Source organism: Cebus imitator, unplaced genomic scaffold, assembly GCF_001604975.1.
Source record: "Cebus imitator isolate Cc_AM_T3 unplaced genomic scaffold, Cebus_imitator-1.0 Scaffold443, whole genome shotgun sequence".
Taxonomy (NCBI): Eukaryota; Metazoa; Chordata; class Mammalia; order Primates; family Cebidae; genus Cebus; species Cebus imitator.
Genome location: NW_016107758.1, coordinates 1237188 through 1262788, shown reverse-complemented (window position 1 = coordinate 1262788; position 25601 = coordinate 1237188). Strand labels below are relative to the sequence as shown.

General features: G+C 62.7%; 1 protein-coding gene across 21 annotated transcripts in view; it reads right to left on the bottom strand.

Annotated features, from left to right (window-relative positions):
- The window catches only part of KIF1A (kinesin family member 1A), a 111264-nt gene that overhangs the window by 28933 nt on the left and 56730 nt on the right, over positions 1-25601 (bottom strand). For 11 of the 21 annotated variants that reach the window (XM_037732163.1, XM_037732164.1, XM_037732165.1 and 8 more), the window contains 17 exons: positions 25052-25131; positions 24586-24661; positions 22424-22503; positions 22061-22167; positions 20836-20919; positions 18713-18893; positions 18567-18639; positions 18266-18359; positions 16810-16958; positions 16242-16420; positions 14969-15106; positions 6720-6838; positions 3614-3699; positions 2243-2381; positions 1942-2113; positions 1635-1725; positions 205-323 (listed from right to left, as the gene is read on the bottom strand). In XM_037732163.1, coding sequence (XP_037588091.1) covers positions 205-323; positions 1635-1725; positions 1942-2113; positions 2243-2381; positions 3614-3699; positions 6720-6838; positions 14969-15106; positions 16242-16420; positions 16810-16958; positions 18266-18359; positions 18567-18639; positions 18713-18893; positions 20836-20919; positions 22061-22167; positions 22424-22503; positions 24586-24661; positions 25052-25131 — 1967 coding nt within the window. Of the gene's footprint in view, positions 1-204; positions 324-1634; positions 1726-1941; positions 2114-2242; positions 2382-3613; positions 3700-6719; positions 6839-13961; positions 14223-14968; positions 15107-16241; positions 16421-16809; positions 16959-18265; positions 18360-18566; positions 18640-18712; positions 18894-20835; positions 20920-22060; positions 22168-22423; positions 22504-24585; positions 24662-25051; positions 25132-25601 lie in introns of all 21 variants that reach the window. The other 10 variants (XM_037732158.1, XM_017510740.2, XM_037732157.1 and 7 more) reach the window with 1 other exon arrangement.

Here is a 25601-nt window from a genome sequence, read left to right as displayed (position 1 = left end):
GTCCTGAAGGGGAGAAGCTACGGGCAGGCCCAGAGCTCTTCACTGCTGAGTCCTGCCAGCCTTAGTCAGAAGGCCTCCTGGATGCGCAGGGGAGGTGGGCTTCACGGGGCGCATGGGTTCTGCAGCCTCAAGACAGCTGGATGAAAAGATCTGGGCAGGGGTTGGGAGGACAGCAGCCTTGAACCCCTGAGCCAGGGTGCTGACCTGAGCACGTCCTTGCAGAGGGGCGGGAACGGATGCTGCTGGTAGTGGCCGAAGACCTCGAACACGATGGGCTGGCTTTTGATGTACTCAATGAAGGACTTGGTCACCTCCACTGCGATCTGGTGGGCAGCAGGTGGGAGAACGGGACGCACGGCCAGGCCACATTCAAGGGGCAAGGAGAGTCACATCAGTCAGCCAGGTGCTCCAGGCCCAGGTCTGGGACCCCAGCTGGGCCCCTCTGCCCACAACCGGCAGCAACCTCCTCCAGGCCCTTTGGCCCAGCCCCTCCTCCCGCCACGTGCCCCAGGCAGGACTGCGGAGTGCGTCCCTTGGCCTCTCTCCCCAGGACAAACGGGAGCCACATGGTCAGCTGCTTTTCAGAACACAGAGCTGGGAAAGGGGACAAAGGGCAGCACTGGCCTCTGCAGGATGCCCCTTCTTGGGCCCTGGCCCACTCAGCAGGAGTTATGGGTTGGATTGTGTCCCCCTCACCAAATTCATATGTTGAAGTCCTAACCCAGGACCTCAGAATGAGAGTGTATCCTGAGACATGGCCTTTACAGAGATGACGGGAGTTAAACAGAGGCCCTCAGGGCAGGTCCCACTCCAGCACAGCTGCTGTCCCCAGGAAAAAGGGAGGTCTGGGCCCACACACATGCAGGGGGGAAGGCCACGTGGACAGAACGAGGAAGAGGCAGCCAGATGCCTAAGAAGGAGGCACCCTGCCCACTCCCTGATCTGGGGCTTCCAGCCTCCAGAGCAGGGAAGCCACAGTTCTGTTGCTATAGACGCCCCCTCTGTGGCACTTTGTGGCAGAAGTCCCAGCTGGCTAACCACCGAGTCTCCAGGACATCAGCCCTGCCACATCAACGCTGGTGGCCTGGCACGCAAGGCCTGGCTCCCTGGGAGCTTTATCACTGATAAGCACCTCTTTCCCTGCGGCCCCAGGAGCCCGGCTCTCCACCTTGGGAGGAGCTGCTCACCCTAAAGGCCCCTCCTCTCCATCCTTCTAGCTGCCCGCTGTCAGCACTCTCCTGCCTGGAGTTTTTTGGGCCTCTGGGACGTTGCTGGCACCCTACAGCCCCTGTGACCCTGCCTCCTTCCCATTCCCGACACCCATGCCAGAGCTGCCCTTGCTGACCACCCCTGGCCTCGGTACAAACCCAGGACCCTCTGTACCTGCAGCCGGCTCACCGTCTGCCCTCCACTCACCACGGCTGCTCCCGGGGACTCTGAGCTACCCCACCACCCGTCAATGATCACCCACTGCCTAGAAATCGCCTCCACACCCCGCCTGGCACTGGTGTTCCTGGTGCTCAGCGCAACCCTGGCCCACAGCTGGGGTTCAGAAGAGGAAGAACGAGCCACGATCAGACGCCCTGGGAGGAGTCGGTCAGTGGCCGGGATGGGGAGAAGCGCCTGGAACGTACATTCTGGACGTGGTAGAAGCCGAGTGGGGGGCCTCTGCCTGTGTTCTTCAGGGGCTCCGTGGAGAAGGCTTCGTCGTGGCGGTGGATGAAGCTGCAAAGCAGCGGAGACGCTTTGGCGTGGGGCGGGGGACCCAGGACAAGACCTCACCAGGTGGAACCCACCTCCCATGAGGGCGCTGGGTCGTGCAGGGCCTTCGGGCCAGGCCAATGCAGTTCCCAACATGGCCTGCCCTGCCCAGCACCCAGGCAGGGAGCCTTGGGCACAGAGTCCCATGCAGCATGGGTACACAAGGGTGGCGGGGCTCACTTGAACTGGCAGAAGATGTCGGCATATTCGGCAGAGATGCTGGACGCCTGCAGGACGGTCACTCGGAAGGTGAAGGTGCTGCCCAGGCGGAGGTGGTCCAGCGCCGCGTCCAGGTGCCCATCCAGGGCGGTCTTCTCGGAGCTGTCTAGGAGGAGGCCTTCTGGGGGCACCGCTGCTGGGAGTCAGGGAGACAGTCATGGACCTCTAGATCCTACTTTCTTCTGGCCACAGGCCTGGGCCAGGCTCTGGAACCAGGTCTCAGTGTGCCCCGCGCCCTGGGCAGCAGGGGTGAGTGACCCACCTGAACAGGTGTTGTTGTTGACTTCGTCGGCTGAGGGCCCCGAGTCTGCCCCCTGGCCCTGGCCCTCCACAATGCGAAGCTCCTCCTGGGAGGTTCCAGAGCGGGACATCCCCACCACGGGGCAGGACTCGGACTGGAACTGATCAGAGGGGACCAGAGTCAGAGAGCCAGGAGCCGGCGGGGAGGGCCCGCACACCCTGTCACAGGCCCACAGGAGGGCGGTGCCGCCCAGAGCCTGGGCTGGGACCCCTAAGGACCCACACCCCAGATCTGCCTCTGCCTTGTGGGGGGGTACCCACCTCCCCAGGCCTCAGTTTCCCCTGCTGTGGCTGTGCATCTTTGGATTCTACAGCCTACGGCTATGTGAGGTGTGAGCTGTCCTGGAAATGACTCGCCGCCTGTCTCTTAGATCTGGTCTTCAGTTCAGCTGGACCCCCACCTGCCAGGGCCTCTTGCCCAGCAGGTAAGCTCTCTCCCCTCCCCCTCTTGGGCACCCCCAACACTGGCAGCCCCTCCAAGAGAAGAGGTGTTGGGCAGACAGACCACCCTTGTTCAGGGTTCCGGGTAACGGTATGGCCAGGTGGGCGCAGGTGAGAAGTGAGTGTGAGAAGGCGGGGCAGGGGCTGCCTGAGCGTGCACTGGGGTGCGCTCTGAGGACCTTCCTGCACCACTCAGTGAGTGTGAGAAGGCGGGGCAGGGGCTGCCTGAGCGTGCGCTGGGGTGCGCTCTGAGGACCTTCCTGCCTGAGCGTGTGCTGGGGTGCGCTCTGAGGACCTTCCTGCACCACTCAGTGAGTGTGAGAAGGCGGGGCAGGGGCTGCCTGAGCATGCGCTGGAGTGTGCTCTGAGGACCTTCCTGCACCACTCTCCCTCTAAGAGTAGAAAAGGATCCTGAGTGGTCCAGGTGCCACTGGACACAGCGCCAGCCCTTCACATGAGGACCGAAGGTGGGCAGCCTAAGGGGCCCCCTTACTCTCACTGCAGGGAACGGGCGAAGGGGGCAGTGGGAACGTGCTGCTGTGGGGACCCAGAGGAGAGCGGGCCCAGGGAAGGCAGACAGGGTGGGGTGGCTGCACCTCAGAGTCTGTTCTGGAGGCTCACGCTGTCTACCTGCTCTGTGCCCAAGTTTGGACTCTAGAGAGGCCGTGGTGGGGGATGGGCACATCCAGGCATCAGGGCAAACCCCGGGAAAGGGGCATGGTGTGCTTTAAGCACTGAGATGGGGCGGGCTCAGCACTCTGGGCGAAAGGGAAGAACCCCAAGAGGACTCAGGGCCCATAGGATGTGACAGGGTGGCAGAAGAGCAGAAAGCATGGGACTCAAGTGAGCGCCAGGTCCCTCCAGGCCTGGGACTTGGGAGGGAGCTTGATACCTTTTCAAAATGCTGGTCGTCAAAGGAGATTTTAGCAGTTCCCGATTGGCGGACACCGGAGCCGTAGTCAGGGGCCTCTTCATCGGCTGCAGGAAGAACGGAGCAAATGGCTGGAACCCAGCTTGTCCCCTAAGGTGGGTGTGGGCAGAGCCAGGCCGCGCCACCCCACAGTCAAGGTGAGGGTGCAGGAGCCAGAGCAGGCAGCAGGGTCCTGACCAAAGCTGCTGCGCAGGCCTCAGTGACAACCAGGCATGTCCCTGGACACTGACCACCGGCCTGCCCTGCCCAGGGGCCCCAAAGTGGCCACAGCCTCATCACAGCCCACTTGGACAGGGGTCATGAAGTCTGTATTTTCAAAACCAAACCTTGCCCCATTCCCAGGTGCTCAAGGAGAACCCGAGCAGCCCCTGCCCATCTCGATGTGCAGAGACCACTCTGCCGGCCCTGCGGGTCCCACCTCCAGCGTCACCACGTGCTTCTGCCACCACCCGTGCAGGGCGACCACCTGTCACCCACCTCAACATTCGAGGGCCGCCAGCCGCTCCCCAGGCCTGCCCACCGCGTGCACCCGCACGCCCCAGCCTTCAAAGTTCCCCGTGGACCCTGCCCGCGGCCTGAAGCCCTGGGCTCTGTCCTGCTGTGGTCTGTGCCAGGCAGCACCTGCTCATGGAGTAGTCCGTGCTGAGGGAACAGCACACTGACCTCGCCCCGGTCACAGGCAGGGCTGGCAAGACTTCTGAGGCCACCAACACCAGGGCCAGTGCCTTTGCCAAGCTCCCTTCTCCGCCGCCACAGCCGTTAGACAGGGAAACCCATTAGGTGTCACCCAATAGAAAATATTCAGTTGTGGGATGGCCTGCAGGAGGCCGGCAACCCAGCCCAGGAGAGCAGCACTTCCAAGACACCATCCCAGCCTGGCTTCCTGGCACATGACCTGGGGCAGCAGGAGCTGTGGACCCGGGCACACAGACCTGGGCTCAGAGCTGCTGTGCGCCTTCCTAACTGGCGACCATCATCTGGGCAGTGGGGGCATCTCTCAATCCCACAGGGTGCAGGGCAGAGGGAGACCTTTGAATTGAGCTTGAACTCAGGGCCTGGGAAATGGGCAACCTCCCTGTGGACCCCAGAGCCCCCTCTGACCAAAGGCAGACCAGGACGGCAGTTGCTCTTACAGGGACGTGAGCCAGCCCTCTGGTGCAGCCCCACTCTCAGGGGGTGGCTGTCAGGGTGGGGGCCCGTGGGAGGAAGTGGTTAGGATGGCTCAGCTCAGCCCTGGAGGACCCTCGGTGGGAGCTGCGGACACAGGCAGGATCAGGAGGACCTGGCAAGGCGGCACCTCCTGGGGTGAAGGGGCAGGTGCTAGGTGTTCCCAGCTTCCCTGATCACTGCAACTCCAGTAATCACCCCACCTTCTGGCCTCAGGGCTGGGGCCCTTCCCTCATGCCCCCCCTCCCCAGCCGGACCCCTGACTCTCAGCACTGTGGTATCAGAGACTAGATGACCAGCAATGACATGACTAGTGGGAGGTGCTGCAAACAGCATGTAGAAATTATAGGCTAGGCTGGGCACGGCGGCTGGCCAGCTGCGATGGCTCACGCCTGCGATCCCAGTGCTTTGGGAAGCCGAGGTGGGCAGATCACTTGAGGTCAGGAGTTCAAGAGCAGCCTGGCCAACATGGTGAAATCCCATCTCTACTAAAAATATAAAAATTAGCCAGGCATGGTGGCGCACCTGTAGTCCTAGCTACGCTACCTGAGAAGTTGAGGCAGGAGAATTGCTTGAACCTGGGAGGCGGAGGTTGCCCTGAGCCCAGATCATGCCACTGCACTCCAGCCTGGGTGACAGAGCGAGACTTTGTCTCATAAAAGAAATTGTGGGCTAAGGAGAATTTAACGATAGAGTCAAATTAATTAATTAGGTGAGATTAAAATTGCCCAAGGCAGCCAGGATGGCAGGGCAGCGTGACCAGGAGCTGTGAGACATCTCAGGGTGGGGAGGATGAGCCACCTCAGAGTCGGGGGACTCAACATCTGGAGAGGGGTGAGGCACAGCCCCAGCCCAGGAGCCAGGAGCCCTGCAGCCATGGATGCTCGTCCTCTCTGCATTCATCCACTCGTGGCTGGCTGTCTGTCTGTACTACTGTCTTCCCGGGGTGCCCAGGCAGCCAAGGCCTTTGAGAGGAGGAAGAGGGGTCCCTGGTGAAAGGAGACCACGGTAGAGGAGCCTGGGGCATGGGAGGGTGCAGAGACGGGAGTGAAGAAGCCCGGGGCAGGGCTGAGGGTTCGGGGAAGGAAGTGGGACCCGACCTCACGACACTAGCCACCTGTGGGCCTGCAGCTTAGGCGGCCAAGCTTTTTCACATCTGCGTTGCTGACCACCCTTCAACATTCCTATCAGGTGGGGAGCATTAAAACAGATCCATTTACACCTGAGCAAACCAAGGCTCACAGTCACTCTGGGGCTGGCCTGGTGCCTCCGACCATTGGGACGGGTGTGAGCAGTGCCAGTCTCTACCTCCCACAAGGGAGGGGCTTGCAGCTTCAGGCCCAGGGTGGAGGGAGATGGGCCTGTGCCTGAGAACAGGGAGGGCATAGGGAAGCAGGAGCACCCCAGGGAGGGCTGCCCTGGGCAGGGCCAGGGGCCAGGGCTGGGCACTCCAAGGCCTTTTCTGGGGCTGCAGAGACAGCCAGGTGGGTGGGATGGGTTGAGAGAGAGCACCTGCTCTGCAGCAGGCTGGGGAAGGATCCAGGTGGCCTGATGGGAAGGCGGGGACCCCCAACAGAAGGCGCTGGGCTCAGCCTGCATGGCCCCTGAGGCACCCCCAGCTGTCTCCGGGGAGGCCAGAAGGCCAGAGCCAAGAGCTGGGCAGTGGGGGCTTCCACTCCAGGGCCCACTCGGGGCCGGCAGCCCGGGGCACCAGTCCAGGACAAGGTAGGAATACAGCTTCAGGTTGACCCCAGGGAGAGTGGAGGGCCGGGTGAGGCCGGCCCCGCACTGACCGCCACCCGATGCCAGAAGGGCCTCCTCGGGCCCCCACCTCTGCCTGTGCAGGCAAGAGCCAGCCCCCGCGGCCCCACCGCCACCCACGCCTTCGGCCGGCACGCACCTGAGATGGCTTGGACAGCCACACGGAGGAAGCCCTTCACCTCGCCCTTCTCGCTGACGATCGCCACGCGGTGCACCAGGGGAACGGGATACAGCAGGTTGCTCAGGTACACGAAGGCCCTGCGGGGAAGCAGAGGCCGCATCACGGGTCACCCTCCAAGAGTGTTCTGAGCGGCAGCGGCGGCAGCATGGCCCGGCTCACGACACAACACGGAGCTGCAAAGCAGAGGGAAGCCACCGGACGGGACAGCCAGGACCAGGACAGCGAGAGCAGAGGGCAGGCAGGGTGGGCACCGGAGGAGACAGGAGGTGGGGGACAGAGAGGACGACGAGGAATGAGCTGCGGCGAGCAGAGGCGCAGCCCGGCGGGGCCCGGACCCGGCTGCCTGAGAAGCACGCAGCGGAGGAGGGAGGGTTCAGCCTGCTTCAAGGAGGACGGGGACCGGACCAGGACCCAGACCACGTTGCGCTGCCCCCTTCTCACACTGGCACTGATGGCCAGCATCGCCCTGCCTCCTGCCTACTTCCCAGAGGTCCCTGATGCTCACAGACCCCACAGAGCCCCTTCCCCGAACAGAAACTCAGCAGGTGGGAGCTCTCAGGTGAGTCGGCCAAGACGGGGCACCCTCAGCCCAGGGCCCAGCGAGGCGCTGAATGGAGCCCTGAGGACCCCCCCAGGGCCATGGCGGGGTCCAGAGCACCAAGAGCCCCCCTTTCCCAGGACCAGCCTAAGCAGAGACCACAAGTCCCTACTGTCGATGGGGAGCTGCTGCCTTCCCTGTGCTGACCCACGTGTGGGCTGCTGGGAGGCCGGCGAGGACCCTGTGAAGACGGCACACCCCTCCCCAGCCGTCCAGGAGTGCATGCTGAGATTGGGGCACTTTCCTTCAGGGGAAGGAAGCCTGGTATGAGAAGGACACCCAGGTAAGTTCTGCTGTGGAAGGGAAGGCCCACAGCTCAGCTCAAACTTCAGACCAGGAAACTGCCTCCATGACCCTCTGGCCCCGTCCAGGCAGTGCAGCCCCCATAAACACGCACCCACGGACCTGAGCACAGAGGGGGCAGGAGCACAGCCCCTGCGGGGACGGGCAGGACTTGACACAGGAGGGTGGAGGTGTGTGAAGGAGGTGCGGAAGGTGGAAGGTGAGGGGCCTGGAGACAGAATGAGGGGGTGGAGGGTCAGTGACAGGGAAGCAGCAGGGTGGCCTGAAGTCTTCGCCAGGGAGTCAGGGCAATGAGAGGATCAGGGAGAGCAGCCATAGGTGGGGGCAGAGGGCGTGGAAGGTGGAGGCCCGCTGGCCAGGTGGGCACTGGCACCAGGGCGGGGCTGTGGGTGGAGGAGTGGGGAGGAGAGGTGGGTCACATGCTCTGCTTGGCTCACCCAGGGCTCTGACTCTACCCAGGCTGGGCCCTTGGTCTTGCCCCAGGGGAGCACCCAGAAAGATGCCCTGCTTCCTGCTCCAGGCAGGTGCAGCTCTGAGCACTGTGACCTCAGGCATGGGAAAGGGCTGTGCCTGGGCCTTGATTCCAGAGCAGATACTGACGACGGGTGGAGTGAGACTCAGCGGGTTGTGAACGCCCAGCACCCTCTCAGATGGGTTCCTGATTCTGCCCCCCCAACCCCCATCCCCCCTGACCTCCCTGAAGCAGCAAGTCAGAAGCCAGCACTACGGTGGCCCCTCCCCCTCATCAAATCCATCAGCTCCACCTCAACAGTTTCCAAGAAGCCCCTCAACTGTCTATTACCACCAGCCCTGCCCTGCCTGGTCCCCACGGCGGCCAGAAAGGTCTCAGGGCACCGATCAGACACATCCCCCCATGCCCTTGGTGACACCCAGGCTCCTTACACAGGTGTCCATGCCCCACGTGGCCCTGGGGGTCCAGGTCCTGCCTCCCCCTCACAGTCAAACTCAGCCTCAACCCAGCCTTGCAGCTCCTGGGTCCGCGGATGCCCCGGGTGTCTCTGCTCCCAAAGCGGAAGTGCTGCCCTCGATCTCATCCGCCACCTCAAGTCTCCTCGGAGGCCCAGGCGTCCCAGCGACCATCAGGACCTTTCCCTTGTCCACCTCGTTTGTTCTGACTTTACGCATCCCCATGAAACCTCCCTTGCTTTCCAAGTGGCCCTGCTGAGCTGAGCCCTCACCATTGCCCTCACTGCAAACCGGCCCAGGCAGGACTCACAGCAGGAAAAGGGTCTTGCTGCTCTCCAGGGCCTGGAAGTCTCCTTAGGCCTCCCTTCTGGGGTAGAGGAAGCCCCTTGGTGGCTGCTTGGGCCCTCTCCCCAGCACAGCACCCCCTCTAAAGACGCCCCCCGAGAAGCGAGGGCCCCACACCCCGGAGCCAGTCAGGGACCTGTTACCACAGGGCTTCGGGCGGCTCTGCCTGACTTCGGTGTGGGGGCTGGTCTCCACTGTCTGGGCACCCACCCAGGTTGTGTCCACAGGTGCCATGGATGCTCACCCTGGCCCTCATCCCAAGAGAACACCCAGAAGGGTGGGGCCCCTCCCCACAGTCCTGACGGGTGCCCCGCAGTGGGGGACTCACCAGCATCCCCTTGGGAGGGGGACGGCAATGCCTTCCCTCCCCAGAGCACCCTGGTTCCTGGAAGAGAGTCTCTGCCTGACAGTGGGGGTGCAGCAAGGGGCTGCTACAAAATGAGCAAAGTAAGATGTCTGGGAAAGGGGTGGGGCCAGGACTCAGGCCACCACAGCACAGGCCCTGCTGGGTGGTGGGCGCCCCACGCTGGGGGAGACACAAGGACAGCAGGCAGGACAGCCCATGCTGCCAGCCTCTGCACCGGCCCTGCCTTCCAGCCCCCACCCACCCCGCCCTTTCCCGGGTGCAGTGCCCGCTGCAAACAGCCTGGGGTTGGAGGGCAGAAGGGCACTGAGGATGAAGAGGCTGCCCCACCCTACCCAGTCTGCAGGGATCCCATGGGTGGTGCTCAGAGAGGGGGTGGGACCCCTCTCACTGTGGGCCAGGTGAGGACACTGCCAGGCATGGGGCCTCTGAATCCATCGGCACAGCCTCCCAGGAAGGAGAGGCTGCAGCTGTCCCGGGCCACCGAGCCAGAGCCAGACACTATCTTTCCTACCCCAAAGACCCCTCGCCAGGGCAGTTCCAGAGGGGCTGCTGGCAGTCAGCAGAGCCCCAGGCTCTGGGGCCACCCACACGTGCCACTCATGGCACCACAGAGGTGATCCACAGACTTCTGAGCTCCCCAGGACCACACCCCGAGGGGGAGACTCCTGCATCTGAGGGAAGTGGCCACCTCATAATCGCGCTGAGCTCTAGGGGTCTCACACTGACCCCCTCCTGACTCTCCCCCACTGCCCCTGAAAAGCCAGGTCAAGAGGGTCTGAGGCAGTGCACAGAGAGGTAAACTGAGGCACAGGTCACATGTGAGGCTGCAGCAGGCAGGCCCCATCCGGGCTCTCTCCACAGGGCCTCCCTGCTGAGCAAACGCTGAGTGGAACTGGCTGTGGGCTTCCTGAGGGGACACTTCTGCCAGGCTGCCAACCGTGGGCTCAGGCACCAGTGGCGCAGCACACACTTGAGTGCCCCACAAATTGGACGGGGGCTGGGCTTGAGGAGGAGGCCCAGGCCCCTCGCAGCTCCAGGCTCAGATCACCCCGAGAAGCAACACAGCAGAAATCACAGCAGCCGGCTTCTGTGGCAAGCACACGGGCCTTTTGCTCTCCTAGCTCCTGGGAGGTGGCGCTCCCATCTTGCCAGGGCACATCCCGACTTGACCAGCTGCACCCTTCTTCCTTAGGGTTGCACAAAATCCACCCGGGACCTCGCACGTTAAATGATGAAATGTGACACTTACACCCCATTGCACAGATGAGGACCCTGAGGCACAGAGAGGAAGGAAGTCTCCAGGGCCTGGCAGCGAGGCTGCGTGGGACTCCTCTCCAGCTCCGCTGCACGGACACCGAGCTCCATGGCCTGCCTCTGGGCGGAGGTAGGCTTCCACTCTGGGTGGGCACTTAACCTGGGTGCCTGCTTAGTTATCACAGCTGATTAATTAAGCGGATGAATTGTTTCACGCTTTTTCAGAATGTTCTCAGGCTGGGGACTGGGGGGACCCAGACACTGCAGCATTCACAGACTGCCACTAACTGCTCTCTAACGGATGGGCAAGATGCAGCCCAAACTGTGCCCCAAAGGTGGGGACTGCTCGGGTGGGGCCCCAGGGGACATCCAGGCGGAGGTTATACAACGAAAAGGACCCCAGGTCTGGGACCGATGATGCCCCATCTCACCACACCCTGTGAGCATCCTCACGGCACTGACCCGGGGCCCCAGGCCACCTGTGGGAGCACGTGGACCCGGCTGGGGCTCCAGTGCTGGGTGGTCTCCTCTCCCCACTGCCAGTCCCAGACTGCCTGGCTTGGGACTGGGGCACAGTCCCAAGACTTGTTCAGCCGGAAGGGACTGCTGGGCCCTGAATCCACTGCCCCAGTGGCAGCAGCAGCCTCAAGAGGGCTGTGAGCTGGGCCTGGAAGACGCGCCCCCACCTGGTGAAGAGCCCACGCCAACCAATGCACCCAGGACGTCAAGTGACGGGGCAGAGCGCCGGTGCCTGCTGTCCTGGAGCTGGGGGCCTCTGCCCAGTGGGGATACCCTCCAGGGCCGCAGGCCTCATAGGCCAGGGCAGGCCATGACCCTCACCTGCCCTTCAGGTGCCAGAGATAACCTGACCTCAGCTAGGGGCCAGAACTTATCCCAGGCCTGTCCCTACCAGCCACAGACACACCCAACACACAGAGAATGGCTCTCAGGATCTCCGGCCGAGAAACACCACCTGTAGCCATGCTGCAAATACCCAGCCCACCGAGGGCACCACGTGGGACCCAAGGGAGTGGCATGGCCTTGCCAGCCCAGGGGCACAGAGCTGACCCTGAGCAAAGCCCTTGAGCCCGGACACCTACACTCCCTCCCCAGCCCTGCTCCCCTCCCAGGGACCCTCATCCCAGGCAGTCAGCCTCTCGCCCTGCTCTCTCTGCAGCTCCTGTGCCTGCCCACCCTGCCCACGTCCCCTGCCCCTCCTATGCCAGGGGAAATCAGAGCCCAGGCCCACTCCCTCAGCCTGGGTAGTGCTCACCCACCCACCCGCCTCCCAGGTCACCTGGTGCCCATACTACCAGAGGCAGAGGCCCCTGGGGGCTGACCCTGGCCTTGGAGCCCCTGTGCAGGACACAGGAGGCCAGGGCTGGACGGGCCTTCTGCAGAGGCCAGGGTACCTTGAAGCAGACTGAAACCCAGCCCAAGAGAGAGGCACCGGCAGAGGCAGACAGAGCGAGGGCTGAGTGTGGCGGGAGGGAGGGAGGAGGCAGGCGCTAACCGCGGATTGGTGAGGTGAAAAGACGCATGCTGGGACCCAGGGAAGCCTTTCCAGAGGGGACAAGAGTAGGTGCCCCAATTTCGCTGAAGCTTTGGAGAGAGCCAGCAGCTACCGGAAGGTTAAAGGGAAATCAACCAGGGGCCTCCCCAGGGCCGGCCCTGCATAGCTGCTGCGTGGGAGAAGCCAATTCTTGCCAAACCAAAAAGATCGAGATGATTCCAAATGAAGCTCTTCACAGCCACCCCGAAATACGGGGCCAGGTCTCTCTCTGATGACTTTGGTTTGGTTTGGTAGTTTTGTAAAATCTCAAATCCACAAAAGGGGAAAAAAATGTTGGAAGGACCCAGCTCTTTCTGGCTGAGACTGCGAGAGCCCCACCCCACCTGTCCTGATGTCCTCGTCCCCCTGTGTGTCCTGATCCCTCACCTACCTGACACCCGAAGCCACTCCTGGGGCCCAGCAGGTGCAGGGGGCCTGGCCCTACAGTTGGGCTTTCTGAGAGAGGCCTGCGTGGAACTGGCCTCGGGGTCCTCCTGGGCCTGGAGAGTGGGAAGTACAGGCCCAGGGCGTCTCGGAGGGACAGTGCCGCAGGTCTGTGTTCTGTGGCACTGTCATGGAAAACCAGTCAGGATAAACCCATGGCACGCGCCCATCAGGACCTGCTGCCAAGAGGGAAAGCGAGGCTTTCCTTCCACCATCTCCACCCAAGGACAGAGGAGAGCCAGTGTCAGCCCTGCAATCTGCAGCCACCCTTAGCCTTCCGCTGTCAGCACTGCTGCTCCAAGCTCAAGACTTCTGGAAACTTCCACTGGCCTAGCCCAGGGAAGCAATCTCAATCTCCAAAAAAAGCTGCTATTAAGAATTATCTCAACATTCCTATGTGTAAAATATGTCAATTCAGCTGTTTCCTGAGCTGACTTTCTGACTCCTACAGCCAGGTTTCTAGATCTTTCCTTCACTTGACTTTCCTTCCACGATAACATGAAGGCAGTTGGATTTGCCAAATCTGCCAGCAGGGCGGGGCCCCTGCTCCCCAGGACTGCGCTTCCCCAGCCTCCATTCCGTCTCCCAACCGGGGCCTCTCGTCCATTCGGGAAACGTGACCACCAGCTTCTCTCTGCAAAGGGCACATTCTGTGAGGGCACTGGGCCACATGCCCCCATCTCTGGCCATGAGGATCTGGGAGGTCAGGAGGGATGGAGCTGTCCTCATCTTTAGACAGGCACGGTCTGCCCAGGCCCCGCCACTTCAGAGGGGGATAGAAGGGTAGGCAGCTGCCTCCACTCCTAAAAGGAAGGCCTTCCCTGGTCTCAGGATGGCTGCCTGAGTTCGGCTCCTTCCCCCACAGAGAGTGTAGGGCAGTGAGAGCCGCCGGGAGCCTCTGCCTCCTCTGGATGACAGCTGAGCTGTGGCAAGGCTGCCTCCACTAGGACAGAGTCGATTCCCAGGGGAATGACAGGACGGGCATCCAGCTTGGGGGCAGCTGGCCCTCACCTATCAAATGTCCCTCGGGCCGTGCACTGGGACTCTCAGGGAGGAACTTGGGCATCGGGTGCCTGAGCCACCCAGGGGTTCCTGCAGCCTCTCTGCAGAAATCATCCCGCCTGCCTGGGGCCACAGCTGCCAGCTCCGGGGTACACTGCCTCTTCTGTACCTGGAACCCAGCCTCTTCCCCACTGGCCCAGAGCCACCGTCTCCAGGATGAGCGAACAGCCCCCCTGTGAGGGGCCTTGGGTGCTCTCCTCAGGAGGCCAGCCCCTCTGCCTGCCTGGCCTGCCTCGCCTGCCCTGGGAGGGCCCGGGCCAGGCCCCGGCGGCCCACCTGTGCCCGCAGCAGTGCTCCTGTGCCAAAGAGCTGGGCCCTCCCCAGCATGCTCTCCTCGACCTCACCAACCTTCCTACTAAACTGAACAGGGGGGGCCGGTCGTAAAACGGGTCCCGGCCGTCGCACAGCGCGTGCTCCGGAAAGACGTCGTCCTCCAGGTCCTCCTCCTCCTCCTCCTCCTCCTCCTCCTCCCCCACGCTCTGCTCCTCGGCAGGCTCGGTGGCGTCGGAGTCGGGGCTCGAGAAGGTGGGGGAGGGGGTGAGAGCAGCCATGCGCTCGCTCATGCATGTGTTGAGAAGAGGGTAGCTGTTGCAGCCAGAGACGGCTGAACTGAGGTTAGTGCGACAAGACAGAGAGAAGTTAACACCAGCGACTCGCAGGGATGAACGGGGGCCGGGGCCGGGGCCGGGGCCGGGGCCGGGGGGACTTCTGTTTAAAACCAAAACCAAACACACAGACCATCGAGAATGCTGCTGCAAAAGAGAGATAACCAAAAATGTGCCCCCAAGCTTGGAAAGAAATCACATGTAGGGCCGGCAGGAAGGTTCCCGAAGGTTCCGGAGGGCACCTGCTGGTGGGACTGAAAACAGGGGTCTTGGCCCGGAATGGCTGAGGCCACAGAAGGACCTCAAGCATTTGGCCACATTGAGGCCTCTGAATACCACAGTCCCAGGGGGCGCGGGGGGCTGGGCGCAGACCCCAGACTGGGAGCCTGGAGGAGGCAGCCATCTCTGAGGCTCAAGTGACACAACCTGCCTTTACGTTCCCACCCTCAGGCCACAGGGCGACCCGGAAAGCCTCACATATTCACACATATGGACCCGTGGGTCCTGGCGGCCACAGCCCTGCAGCAGGTTTGGGTGGCAGTGCCAAGATCCCATCTCACATCCCCTGAAATGACAGGCCCTGTGGTGTGTGGACAGGGGTGGCTGAGGAACCTCAGACCGGGGAGGACAGGGCCGGGGTCTGGGATGGAAAAGCACCTGTCAAGGCCTCGCCTGGTAGGGCACGGCCCACTCCTACCCCCACTGCCACCTGGCTCTCTCTCTCTGCCTGGGAACAGAGGAGGCGCCCACCTGCCCACCAGCCGGAACCAGGGGAAGCGGTCGTAGAAGGGGTCTCCGCCAGTCACCACGTTGTCACAGTCCTCAATGACACTGGAGGGCACCTCAGCAGCACGGTCATACATCTCCCGCATCAGGTCCAGGCGCTGCCTGCAGGGACACCAGGGGTCAGTGTGCACCCAGGCCCAGTGCCCAGCAGCTGGCACTGCACACCCTTAGCTCCTGGGGACAGTGAGCTCGGCCCTGCGGGGCGTCTATGTTCTGCTTTCCAGGGGCCTGTGAGTGACATCCTCCACTGATGGCGCTGACCTCACATGGTGACTCAGTCACCCCCATAAGTGAAGGCCAGCTGGGCGCAGTGGCTCCCACTATGATGCTAGTACTTTGGGGGGCCAAGATGGAAGGATTGCTTGAAGCCAGGAGTTAGTCAGCCTGCGCAACAGAGCGAGACCTCGTCTCTACCAAAAATGAGAATTAAAAAATTAGCTGGGTGTGACGGTGCACTCTGCGCCCGTGGTCCCAGCTACTTGGGAGGCTGAGGTGGGAGGATCAGCTGAGGCCAGGAGTTCAAGCTACAGTGAGCCGTGCTCACACCACTGCACTCCAGACTGAGCAACAAGGCAAGGTCCTGTCTCTTAAAAGAAAAAATTAAAGATCAAGACAAATCAGAGTGAGCGTGTCGGGACAGCAGAGACCGAGCGTTAGGAAGGACACAAGCTCATGCTGGGCATGGAGGGCACGGCGCGGGAGGGCACGGCGCGGGAGGGCACGGCGCGGGCTCCTCCTCGCCACACCCACCTCAGCTCCTCCTCCACCTTCCACTGGCTCAGCTGAGGGACCCACCTCCCGGCAGCAGTCCAAGGGGAGGAGCAAGGGAGCATTGCTGCTGCCCCCCAGCACCTCCCCGAGCCCCTCTGGGGAGCCGCCCTTCAGGCCCTGCTGTGCTCACTCCCGGCACTCCGCCAGCCTGTTCTGTTGGCGGCATGGCCTGTCCACCTGCCACAGCACCATCCTGAGCCCTGTCGGCCTGGGGAGCATTCACCTCGTGTCTTTTTCTCCTAAAGAAAACACCCAAATCCATTTCTCTGTACGACCACTGCATTGGCAGAGAGAACGTGAATTCTACAATTCACGTTTGTCTTCTAATTTTAACATAACTGGAACAGGAGGAACAGCGGTGTCTGCAGGTACCCGCCATGAGGCCTGTGCCCACCACCACTCCTGTGGCCTCAGTCCTGCCCAGGAGGACTCACCCACCATCCACCCAGCGGCCCTCCAGCCACACCTGAGCTTCTCCAGCGTCCAGTAGTGAGTGGCCCCGTTCTTCTGGTCCTGGACCTCCACGGCCACAATGGTTCGGGGAAAGGGCCTCGTCTCTCGGTCTTTGGCGGCCTCGGGGGGCAGCAGGTCAGGTGGCAGAGGGGAGTAGAGTGTGTCCGTGAGGAGGACAAACTGAAATTGAACCTGTGATGGGGAAGATGACCACTCATCAGCCCCTTGGGGGACAGGGCGCCAGGTCCCCAAAAGGGCTTCTTTCCCACCTTCCGGAGATTCCAGCTGCATGTCCCACAGCGGTTCACTAGAACCTTACAGAGAGCCGCTGCAGGGGACCACCTGCTTCCTGCCTGCCCACTCTGCCACTTCCTCCCGTGAGCAGGGAAGGCAAGTCCCACCTGGCCAGTCCTGGGCTCCCTCACCACCCACCCTTCTGGGGGGCCCAGGTCAAGCAGGGTTGCTGTGCCACCCCGGGCTGGCGGAGAGCCAGGCGCTGAGTCCCAAGCAGCTGTCCCCAGCATGAGCAAGCTGATGCCCTCTCTCCAACAGCAGGTGGTACAGCCAGTGGGGCAGCCCACCTTCTTTTTCAACTCCACGCTGATAGCGTTGGCCTCCTTGAGGAAGATGGCATTGCCCCACAGCAGGTCCCGCAGAGACGTGAACTGGTACCACTTCCACTTCCGGAAGGCCCAGAGCGCCAGCTCACACTCCCGCTCCGTCCACTGGACTGTGGAGAGGTCACGCACGGTCATCGCAGGACAGCCACGACCCTGCCCCCATGCCCCAGCCTCTGGAAGGTCAAGCCGGTCGGCCACTCCACGGGGCTGCCTTGTGACCCCAGGCTCTATGTACACCACGGCCGGGTGATGATCAGGTAAAAAGACTGGAGGCAGGAGGGTCACTCCCGCTGTGCTCACTGGGCCAGAGGTGGACGGGCCCTCTCTCCCCAGGCTTCCCCTGATCCGTGCCTGGGCTGGGAGAGCTGTGTGCTTGCCCCTGGCTTCACACTGACTATTCTGGGTACACGGGAAGAAGAAACCGGCAGAGATCCGTCACAGTGCACGACATGGCCCAGAAGAGAGGCTGCCAGGAGCAGCCTTGTGAGTCAGGCTGAAGAGCAGAGTGGCTGCAAGAGCAATGCCACCAATGACAGCCACACGCCATCTGGGGCCAGCAGCCGGCAGTGGGACCCACAGGAGAGGACGCAGGAGGGCAGGCCAGGCGCTCCCGGGTGCACTGGCCCGGACACCCTCTCTCCACCCATGGCCTGTCTATTCACTGGGCCCTCAAGAGAAGGACAGCAGGGACACCAGGAGGGATCTGTGCTTGTGCTGAGGCCCCGTCCGTCCTCCCAACACGGCACCCAGAACCTCTGGCTGCCTCAGTCCGGCGCACCTGAGCTTCACAGTGGGAGGAAGTCTCGCTGGGTAAACGAGGCCAGACAGGGGAAGAGACCAAGGTCATGCCAGCACAAAGATGCTGACCAGCGGGCCAGAGGCCAAGATGGGCGCAGAGCCCTCTGCACGTGCATATGGGCCACTTCTGCTCCAGCAGCAGGAGGTCAGCCGGGTTGGCCTCCCAGCACATGCTCACGAAGTGAATCCCGAGCTGACGTGCAGAGTGGACTCTTCCTCGGGGGCCCCATGGGCCTCGTGGTCAGCAGGATGGGGCAAGTGGATGCACATGAGCCTGGTGAGCTCCTACCAGTGCCACTCCCCACCCCTGTCAGCATCCAGACACTCCTGTCAGGGCCAGCGTGTGTGTCCACGTGTGTGTACCTGTGTGTGTGTGAATGTGGGCATGTGTGTACACATGCAAGTGGGTGTGCAGAGGTGCTTGCCAGCCGTGGCACCGCCTGCCCCCTCCCACAATCCTGCTTCCACAGTGCTTCCCAGGACAAGGAGGTATCTCCCTGAAGAGGTCCAGACCTCAAGGCACAAGGGCTGACCACTGACCTCCAGGGAGGGGCCCAGGGCTGCCCACCTCCATGCTGAGACCCTCCTGACGCAGCAGGTGCTGCCGGCGCCCCCTCACCTTCATCCTCAGGCTCCTCCTCCTCCTCATTCACCTCCGGGTAGTACCTGGAGTCCATCTGCTTCTGCAGGGCCTCCAGTTTGCTCTCATAGTCCTGCAGAAGCAAGGCTGCGGCTCCACCACGGCCCTCCCTGCCCGGGCCTCCCACGTGGCGCCTAGACACGGCCTCACCGCATCCCACCGCTTGGATGCAAGAGATGGGGCTGGGCAAGCCGGCAGTGGGGGTGTGGGAGGGAAGACAAGGGTCCCTGGTGTGGGCGGGGGCCGGGCAGGGAGGGCAGGGCAGGGCCGTGTCGCTCACCAGCCGCTGCTGCTCCAGCAGGTAGGTGGCCTCCTCCCGCTCACGGCGGTACTGGTCCTCCAGTTCCTGGAGCCTGCAAGGGAGCGGTGGGGTGAGCACGGGAGGGGGGCGGGGCAGCGGGCCGATGGGGGTGGCCTCTGCCTCACCTCTGCTCCATCTCCTGCTTCATGTCGATGCCCTGCTTCTCCAGCAGCTCACGCTGGGCAAAGGCCCAGTCCACGGGCTCGGCAGGTGTCTCTGCGCAGGGCGTGCGCTCTCGCTCCTGCCGGGCCTGCTCGGGGTGGTTGAACCGGAACACGTGGCTCTTGCCCATGATGATGCGGTTCCCTGGGGGACAGAGGCACAGGTGGTCTTAGGGGATCTTCAGGCCCCCGAAGGTCTCAAGGGGGAGGTGTGAGGAGAAAGGGGAACGGGTGCAGGCACCCCACCGACGCCAGCTCCAAGCCACTCCTTCCTGAGCCCTCACTGGGACCTGAAAGTGCCTCCTCATTCTCCCCCCAAATCCACCCCTTGGCCGCTCCCCACTCGGCAGCCAGTGACATTGGTGAACCACAGAACTGGGGCCTCTGCTGTGCCCTAGTGTCCCCGCCCCTCCCCAGGCCAGCCTTGCACCTGCCTCCTACCCCTGAGCCCCTGGGACCCTGCCCCAGCTGAGACATCCCCCCAACCACCCCACGCACACAGCCAGGATCCTCCCGTGACAGCCACTGGACCCCTCTCAGGGCTGCCTCCCTGCAGGGCCCTCTGGGGCAGCACTCACTGTCTTGGGTCAGTCCTGCCTGCTGGGCTCTCTTTGGATGATCTAGTTTCCCCCTAACTTTCTGGGAGTCCCACCTCTGTCTTGGGGCCCCACCTCCCACCCAGGTGGCCCGTGCCTGCAGGTCTGCCCTCCCTGGCCGCTGTCAGCTGGCCACGTCCTGTCCTCCCCGTCCACAGGCCCATGTGAAGCCCACTTTGGACACAGGGAGGGAAGCCCCAAGCTAAGGCCTCTCTCAGCCTAAGCCTTGCCCCGAGCCCCACAGGCACCAGGGCCAACCCCAAAACAAGCAGGGAGAATGGGCACAGCTGTCTGTCTGTCCGTCTGACCTGCTGTCACCCAGGCTCAGCCACACCGACTCCCCATGACAAGCCCACCCCACGAATTCAGGACGTTCACTGTGTCCTGCCCCAAAGGCAGGACTCCTGAGTCCCGGGGACTCCTCCAGAAGCCTTCCAGGGGCAGATGGGCTAGAAGTGACAATGCTGGGTGTCACCTCCCCCTCCTCACCCCCTCCGCTTTCCCCCAAGACAGTCGGGGAAAGGTCTCCCCCATTCCAAGCCAATGGTCATTTTTATGTCAGCCTGGCCAGGCCACAGCACCCAGCGATTTAGTCACATCCCCCCTGGGTGTGGCATGGAGGTTTCTGCACATGTGCTCAGCACCTGCAATCAATGGGCTGACGGACATCAAGGATGCCCCCAGCAGCAGGGTGGGCCTCATCCAAGCAGGTGAAGACCTGAGAACAAACTGGGGCTTCCTCTGAGGAAGAAGAAACCCCGTGGATAGAGTCCACTGCCGCCGAGTTCCCATTCCTTGAAATAAGTCTCTTGACACCTAGACACAGATGTACGTATCTCACGCCACGTCAGTCCATCCGTTGTCAGGCTGCTGCTGCTTCTCTGGTGAAACCCAAACTATTCGGGCAATAGTCAGAGGCCACACAGGAGGGCCCTCTGTCTGACTGCCCTAAAGAAGGGCCTTTACACCACATGGGCCTGTGCGTGTCTGAACATGAGAGGCTGCAGTGTCTGGGAACAGAGCCCAGGCCCGCCCAGGGAGCTGCTTTCAGAGGCTGCGGCAGCCCCCACCCTGCTGACGCTCCCCAACACCGCAGCTCTGGGAAGCCTCTGACCACAGCCCTGTCTCCCCCAGACCCGCCCCATGGGGCAGAGTCCTGGGCCAGGAAGCAGGAGCCTCCTCCCAGGCAGGCACGCCCTGGCTCCTCACTCAGCCCACAGCATGGACGCAATGTCCTGGGGTCCCTGTGTTGTGTGAATGGGCTGAGGTGCAGGCCCCAGGATCCTGATGCTGTGGACCTGGAGTTGGGGGCGTGGGGAGCCACATGACCTGGTCGGGTGCCCGCAGCCCCTCCCTGACATGCCCCGCAGCCGTTCGGAGCTGCCATCCCGCTGGGAGCAGGTGGTACACAGGAGGTGATGGCTTGAATGTGGGAACAGAGGCCTCGCCCCTCCTGCCCACCTGACTACACCCTGGGGCCTCCAGACGTACCTGATCGCAGGATGCTGGGCTCTGTGACTTTCTTGCCATTGACGTAGGTGTCTGCCCCCTCACAGGGCTCCAAGGTCACCACGGCTACAAGAAAGGCAAGAGGACAGAAAGGAGGGCTGTAAGGGGCTATGACCTACAGCAACTCAGCTTGCCTGACCCCCAGGCGTGGCCCCTTCCAGGCCCCTCTTCTCCCTGCTACACAGACCCTGACCATTGGTGATGCTCATTTGGGCCTCAGAGGAGTCTAGGGTTCTCAGCCCACTTAACAGAGGAAGAAAGTGACCCCCAGGAGGGACACGCATGTGCCCATGTTGAAGCCGAGAGGCTGTGCTGGACCTGATCACCCAAGGCCCTGCCCAGCTCTCCAGGTGGACAAGGATAAGAAACCAGCTAACGGGTCCTGGGCTGCCCGCAGGAGACAGCAGGGCTTCGCAGCCAGAGAACTCCAGGACAGCCACCCGCTCCAACACCACTTAAGACCATCATCACGAGATGGCCAAGTTGGACAGGTCTGCAGACCAGAGGCTCCCAGATGCTGCTGGGAGATGCCCTGAGCCTGGGCCGAGAGCCACATGACAGCACCCTGACACCGCAGGCCCACTCCGAGTGGGGCAGCACCAGGCAATGCAGACAGCCCCACGTCACCTCCAAGAGGGAGGCCGCTGGGCAGGCAGGGGAAACAGACAGATGGCCGCCCACAGCCAACAGGAAACCGAGGTCTGGAAATAGTTTTCCACCCTAGATCTGGACTCACTCCTCATGGCGCACTGTCCTCCCGCCATGAACATCCTCCACCCAGGGCCCCAACATGCTTCGCGGCCAGCAGCCCACCTGCGCCCCACCCCCCCTTTCACGGAGGCTCAGCTCCTTAAGGCAGCAGCCACCCCTGGCCACAGGAGGCACCAGGCCTTTTCCCAAGCACCATCCCAGTGGAAGTTGTCTTCAAGGCTGGCCCCAAGTGTCTCTCTCTCTCCAAAGGTGCCTCTCTCTCTCTGTCTCTCTGTCTCTGTCTCTCTCTGTCTCTCTGTCTCTGTCTCTCTCTCTCTCTCTGTCTCTGTCTCTCTCTCTCTCTCTCACACACACACACACACACACACGTCCTGCCTAGAAGTATGACTCAGGTCCCACTGAGAGCTGGGGAAGCTGGAAGAGGGTGACCTGGTTCAGGCCTGATCATCACGGCACAGGGGCAAGGGCGCGGGTGGGGAGGGGAGGATGGCGATACCTTCACTGCCTCCCCTGGAGTCGCTCCGGAATACGCAGTGCTCCTCCTTGATGAAGTGGCCACTCAGAACGATGTCCTGCCGCCTCTCGCCATCTTCCCTGCCCACCCTGCGGGGTGGGGGCACCATCAGCACTGCAGCAGGGGCCCAGTACCCCCAGGATGCTACTCGCTGGCCTCCTGGGACTACCCACCAGGATTATTTGGGGAACACCAGGGCGGACATCAGCAGAGTTGCTGAAGAAGTGACAGTGGGGGAGAGTCCAGCCCAGCAGATGCCCCTCTGCTGCAGCAGGAATGGGGAGTCCGCCCTTCCCCCGCTAGACCCCAGGCTGGCCAGGCCGGAGCAGCTGCCAGGCCCCCCACCTGGTGATGCCGTCCTTGATGTAGTAGAGGAGGCACTCGGACATCAGCGGGTCCTCGTTCAGGTTGACGAGGTGCGGGGTCTGCGGGGATACAGGAGGATCGTCTCTGCTGCAGGGGCAGGAGCCTGATGCCAGTTGCCCCCCGACCTCTCCCCAGGCACTGGACCACCCATAAGGGTCCCTGCCCCCACCCTCAGCTGGTCCCACCAGGCTGGTCACACCAAGCCAGGAAAAAGAAACAGGAACACAGAAAGCTCAAGCAGAAGGCAGCCCGCCAACAGCAGCAGGCTGGTGGGGCCCAACCTCCCGCACACACCCGGGCCTGGCCCAGCAGCCCCAGCCCTGCAGCGGAAGTTTCCAGAAAGGCAGAGAGCCCAGCTCTCAGCATGTGGGGGCCCTGGGGTACTCTGAGGCTAGGGTGGACCCCCAGATGTGCAGGGCAGAGGCTGGGCCCCATCGGATCCTGGGTTCCCAGCTTTGGACTACAAAATGCGGCTCTAGGACCCTATTCCAGCTCAGACAGCCCGGAAACTGTAGGCTCACCAGCGGGAGCCAAGAGCCAAGAAGAATCAGGGCCCTGACCATGGAGGGCTCAGCCCTGGGGCCTGGGAAGTGAAGCGGTTGTGAAAGCAGTCCTTGATCAGCCACCTGGGGCTCCCCTGTGCAGAAGGCGGAGACCTGGTCATCTGACAAAAGGGACAGACCATCCACAGCTGTCCCACCCCCGAGTGGGAAAGATGTCTGGCCAGGAGGGGCTGTGCCCAGAGCTTTGGGGCCAGGTAGGGGCTGCAGCCTTGGGACCCCATTGGCCTGTGTGCTTCTTGTGAATCCCAAGAACACTGAACTTCTCAGGAAGGGGGTCCCCAGTGGTCCCACTTCTGGGCAGTTCCCAGACCCGGGGCCAACAATAAAGCCACACCCCTGGAGTTCCGCCCTACCCCTCCAGGAAGGGGATAAGGTCTGAAACAGTGCAGGCAACAATCCATCACAGACCAAACCAAAGGCCCGTCTAGACGACATGCGTAGTGAAGCCCCATTAGGGCACGGCCTGTTCCCACCCTGCCCAGGACTGGAATCTGCCTACAGCTCCTCTCAGGCCCCTCCTACCTCTGGACCTCAGCATGTGCTGGGCCCCTGGTCTGGAGCACAGCCCTGCCCAGCCCCTCCCAAGCTGTGTTCACACAGATGTCTGTCCCCATGTCCAAGCCCCCACTGGACGTGGCACCTGGTATGTGCCAGCAACAGCAATGCCGGGGGACCCCTGTGCTGTCCTGGGGCGGACCCCAGTGCTGTCCTGGGGCAGACCCCACTCCTGCGGGTCAGAAGCATGAGTAGCATCAGAAAGCCTCACTTCATGTGCAGGGAAGTCCTGCACGTGTGTGCCGTGCACTGGCTGCAGTAGCTGGCGGCCTGGCCGTGATCCACAGGGGTGCCCTGCACCTGGGCCCCTCCAGGGCTACCCTCTCCACTCCTGATGCAGCCATCAGATGAGCAATCCAGAGTGGGCCCAGCCCGAGGCAGGCCCAAGGAGCCACCCGCCAGCACCCCACCCTGCCAGCCAGATCTCACCTCCTAAAGTGCTCCACCCTCCTGGCCGTCTTTGTGGTGGGTGTGTGGGGTCTGGAGGCTAGAACCACAGGAGAGGCCCAGCCCCACCCAGGCTGCTGGATGGGGGCACCGGGGCCACATACACTCTGAGGCAGCTGCCCAGGGACTCTGTGCCATTTGAGGCCCTCCAGCTGAAAGAACCCTTAGGCTTCGCCTCGTGCGAGAAGAGGGGTCCCTGCTGGGACAGTCAGACCTGACTCCAGCTGAGCCCCCAGGAGGCAGCTGGTGCCCAGCTCTGTGAGCAGCACGGGCTCCAGGCCAGGTCCAGCCCCACGTGTCTCAGTCTCCAGACTGGGTGTTGGCTCCACGACCTTGCCCTGACCTTGGGGAGCCCGGTCCACACCCCAGGCCGCTACGAGACCTGTCTGACCTATCAAAGCCACCAGGACACCCCACCATGAGAATGTGGGGACCGATTTTCCCACAAAAAGCCAAGTGTGCCTGTGGGCGCACTTCACAGCCCAGAGCACAGGGCCAGAGCCCCTGTTCAGACCCTGTTCAGGCCTCGGTCCCGTTAAGGTCAGGGCAGTGCCACAGAACTGGGACCACTCCCACCTTTTTGGGAGAGAAGACGCCCAAGGTGCCGCCATCCTCCCTCATGGCCACGCCCATCTCGGCCAGCAGGGCTTCCCTGGAGGAACAGAGATGCAGTCAGCACAAGCTCCACAAGGCTTCCTGGCCTCCGGCCTGGCTGACCAACGCGGGCAGCAGGCCTGTGGCCACCGTAGCTTGGGTGGTGCCCATGTGTGTCCCATCTGGTCAGTGGGTCAGGGCATCTGCCGATGAGATCGACCCCTCTGTACCACGGACAGGGATCAGGTCTATCAGGCCTTGGTGGCCAGCAGCCAGCAGTACACAAGGTAGGGGGCCCTGGGGGCGAGGGAACAGGTATGCCCCGGGCTGGGATGTGGCCACCCAAGGTGCAGGTGCCCAGTACTGGAGGGCAGGGCCCAGTATTCATCCTGCCCAGGCTTCGTGCTGGCTGCGCCCCTCCCCGGGCCTCAGTTTCCCCGCCACACACCTCTCCATCCGGATGGCTTCCGTCCGCCGAAGCTTCTCCTCCCAGGTCTCGTTGAGCTCGGCTATGATCTTCTCTGTTTCCTGGGGATTGAGGCAGAGCACAGTGAGCTGCCCAGGCTGGGGTCGGGGGAGAGGACAATGGAGGCGGGTGCCAGGAGAAGGGGCTGCAAAGCACAAGAGCCCGTGTTCCTGGGCCGTCCGATACACGAGTGTCCGGAAGACCACGGTGACGCTCAGAAAATGTGCGTCTTTCCCTTAGACACACTCAAGAAAACGGGGGAAACACGTGACAAATCTGGAGGGAATGAGAAGCAACACTCCTGGGAGATGCTGGGCCTCAGCTCCTGAGACGCAGCCGTCCTCACCGCTGCCCCGAGCCCGGGTGCTCGCCCCCTTCACGACACGGACAACGCTGCCTGAGAGCCGTCTGGTCTCTCCCGTTTCTTCCACCCGAAGCCCAGTGGGACCCAACACCCCAGCGGGACCCTAACACCCCAGTGGGACCCAACACCAGAGTGGGACCCAACACCCCAGCAGGACCCTAACACCCC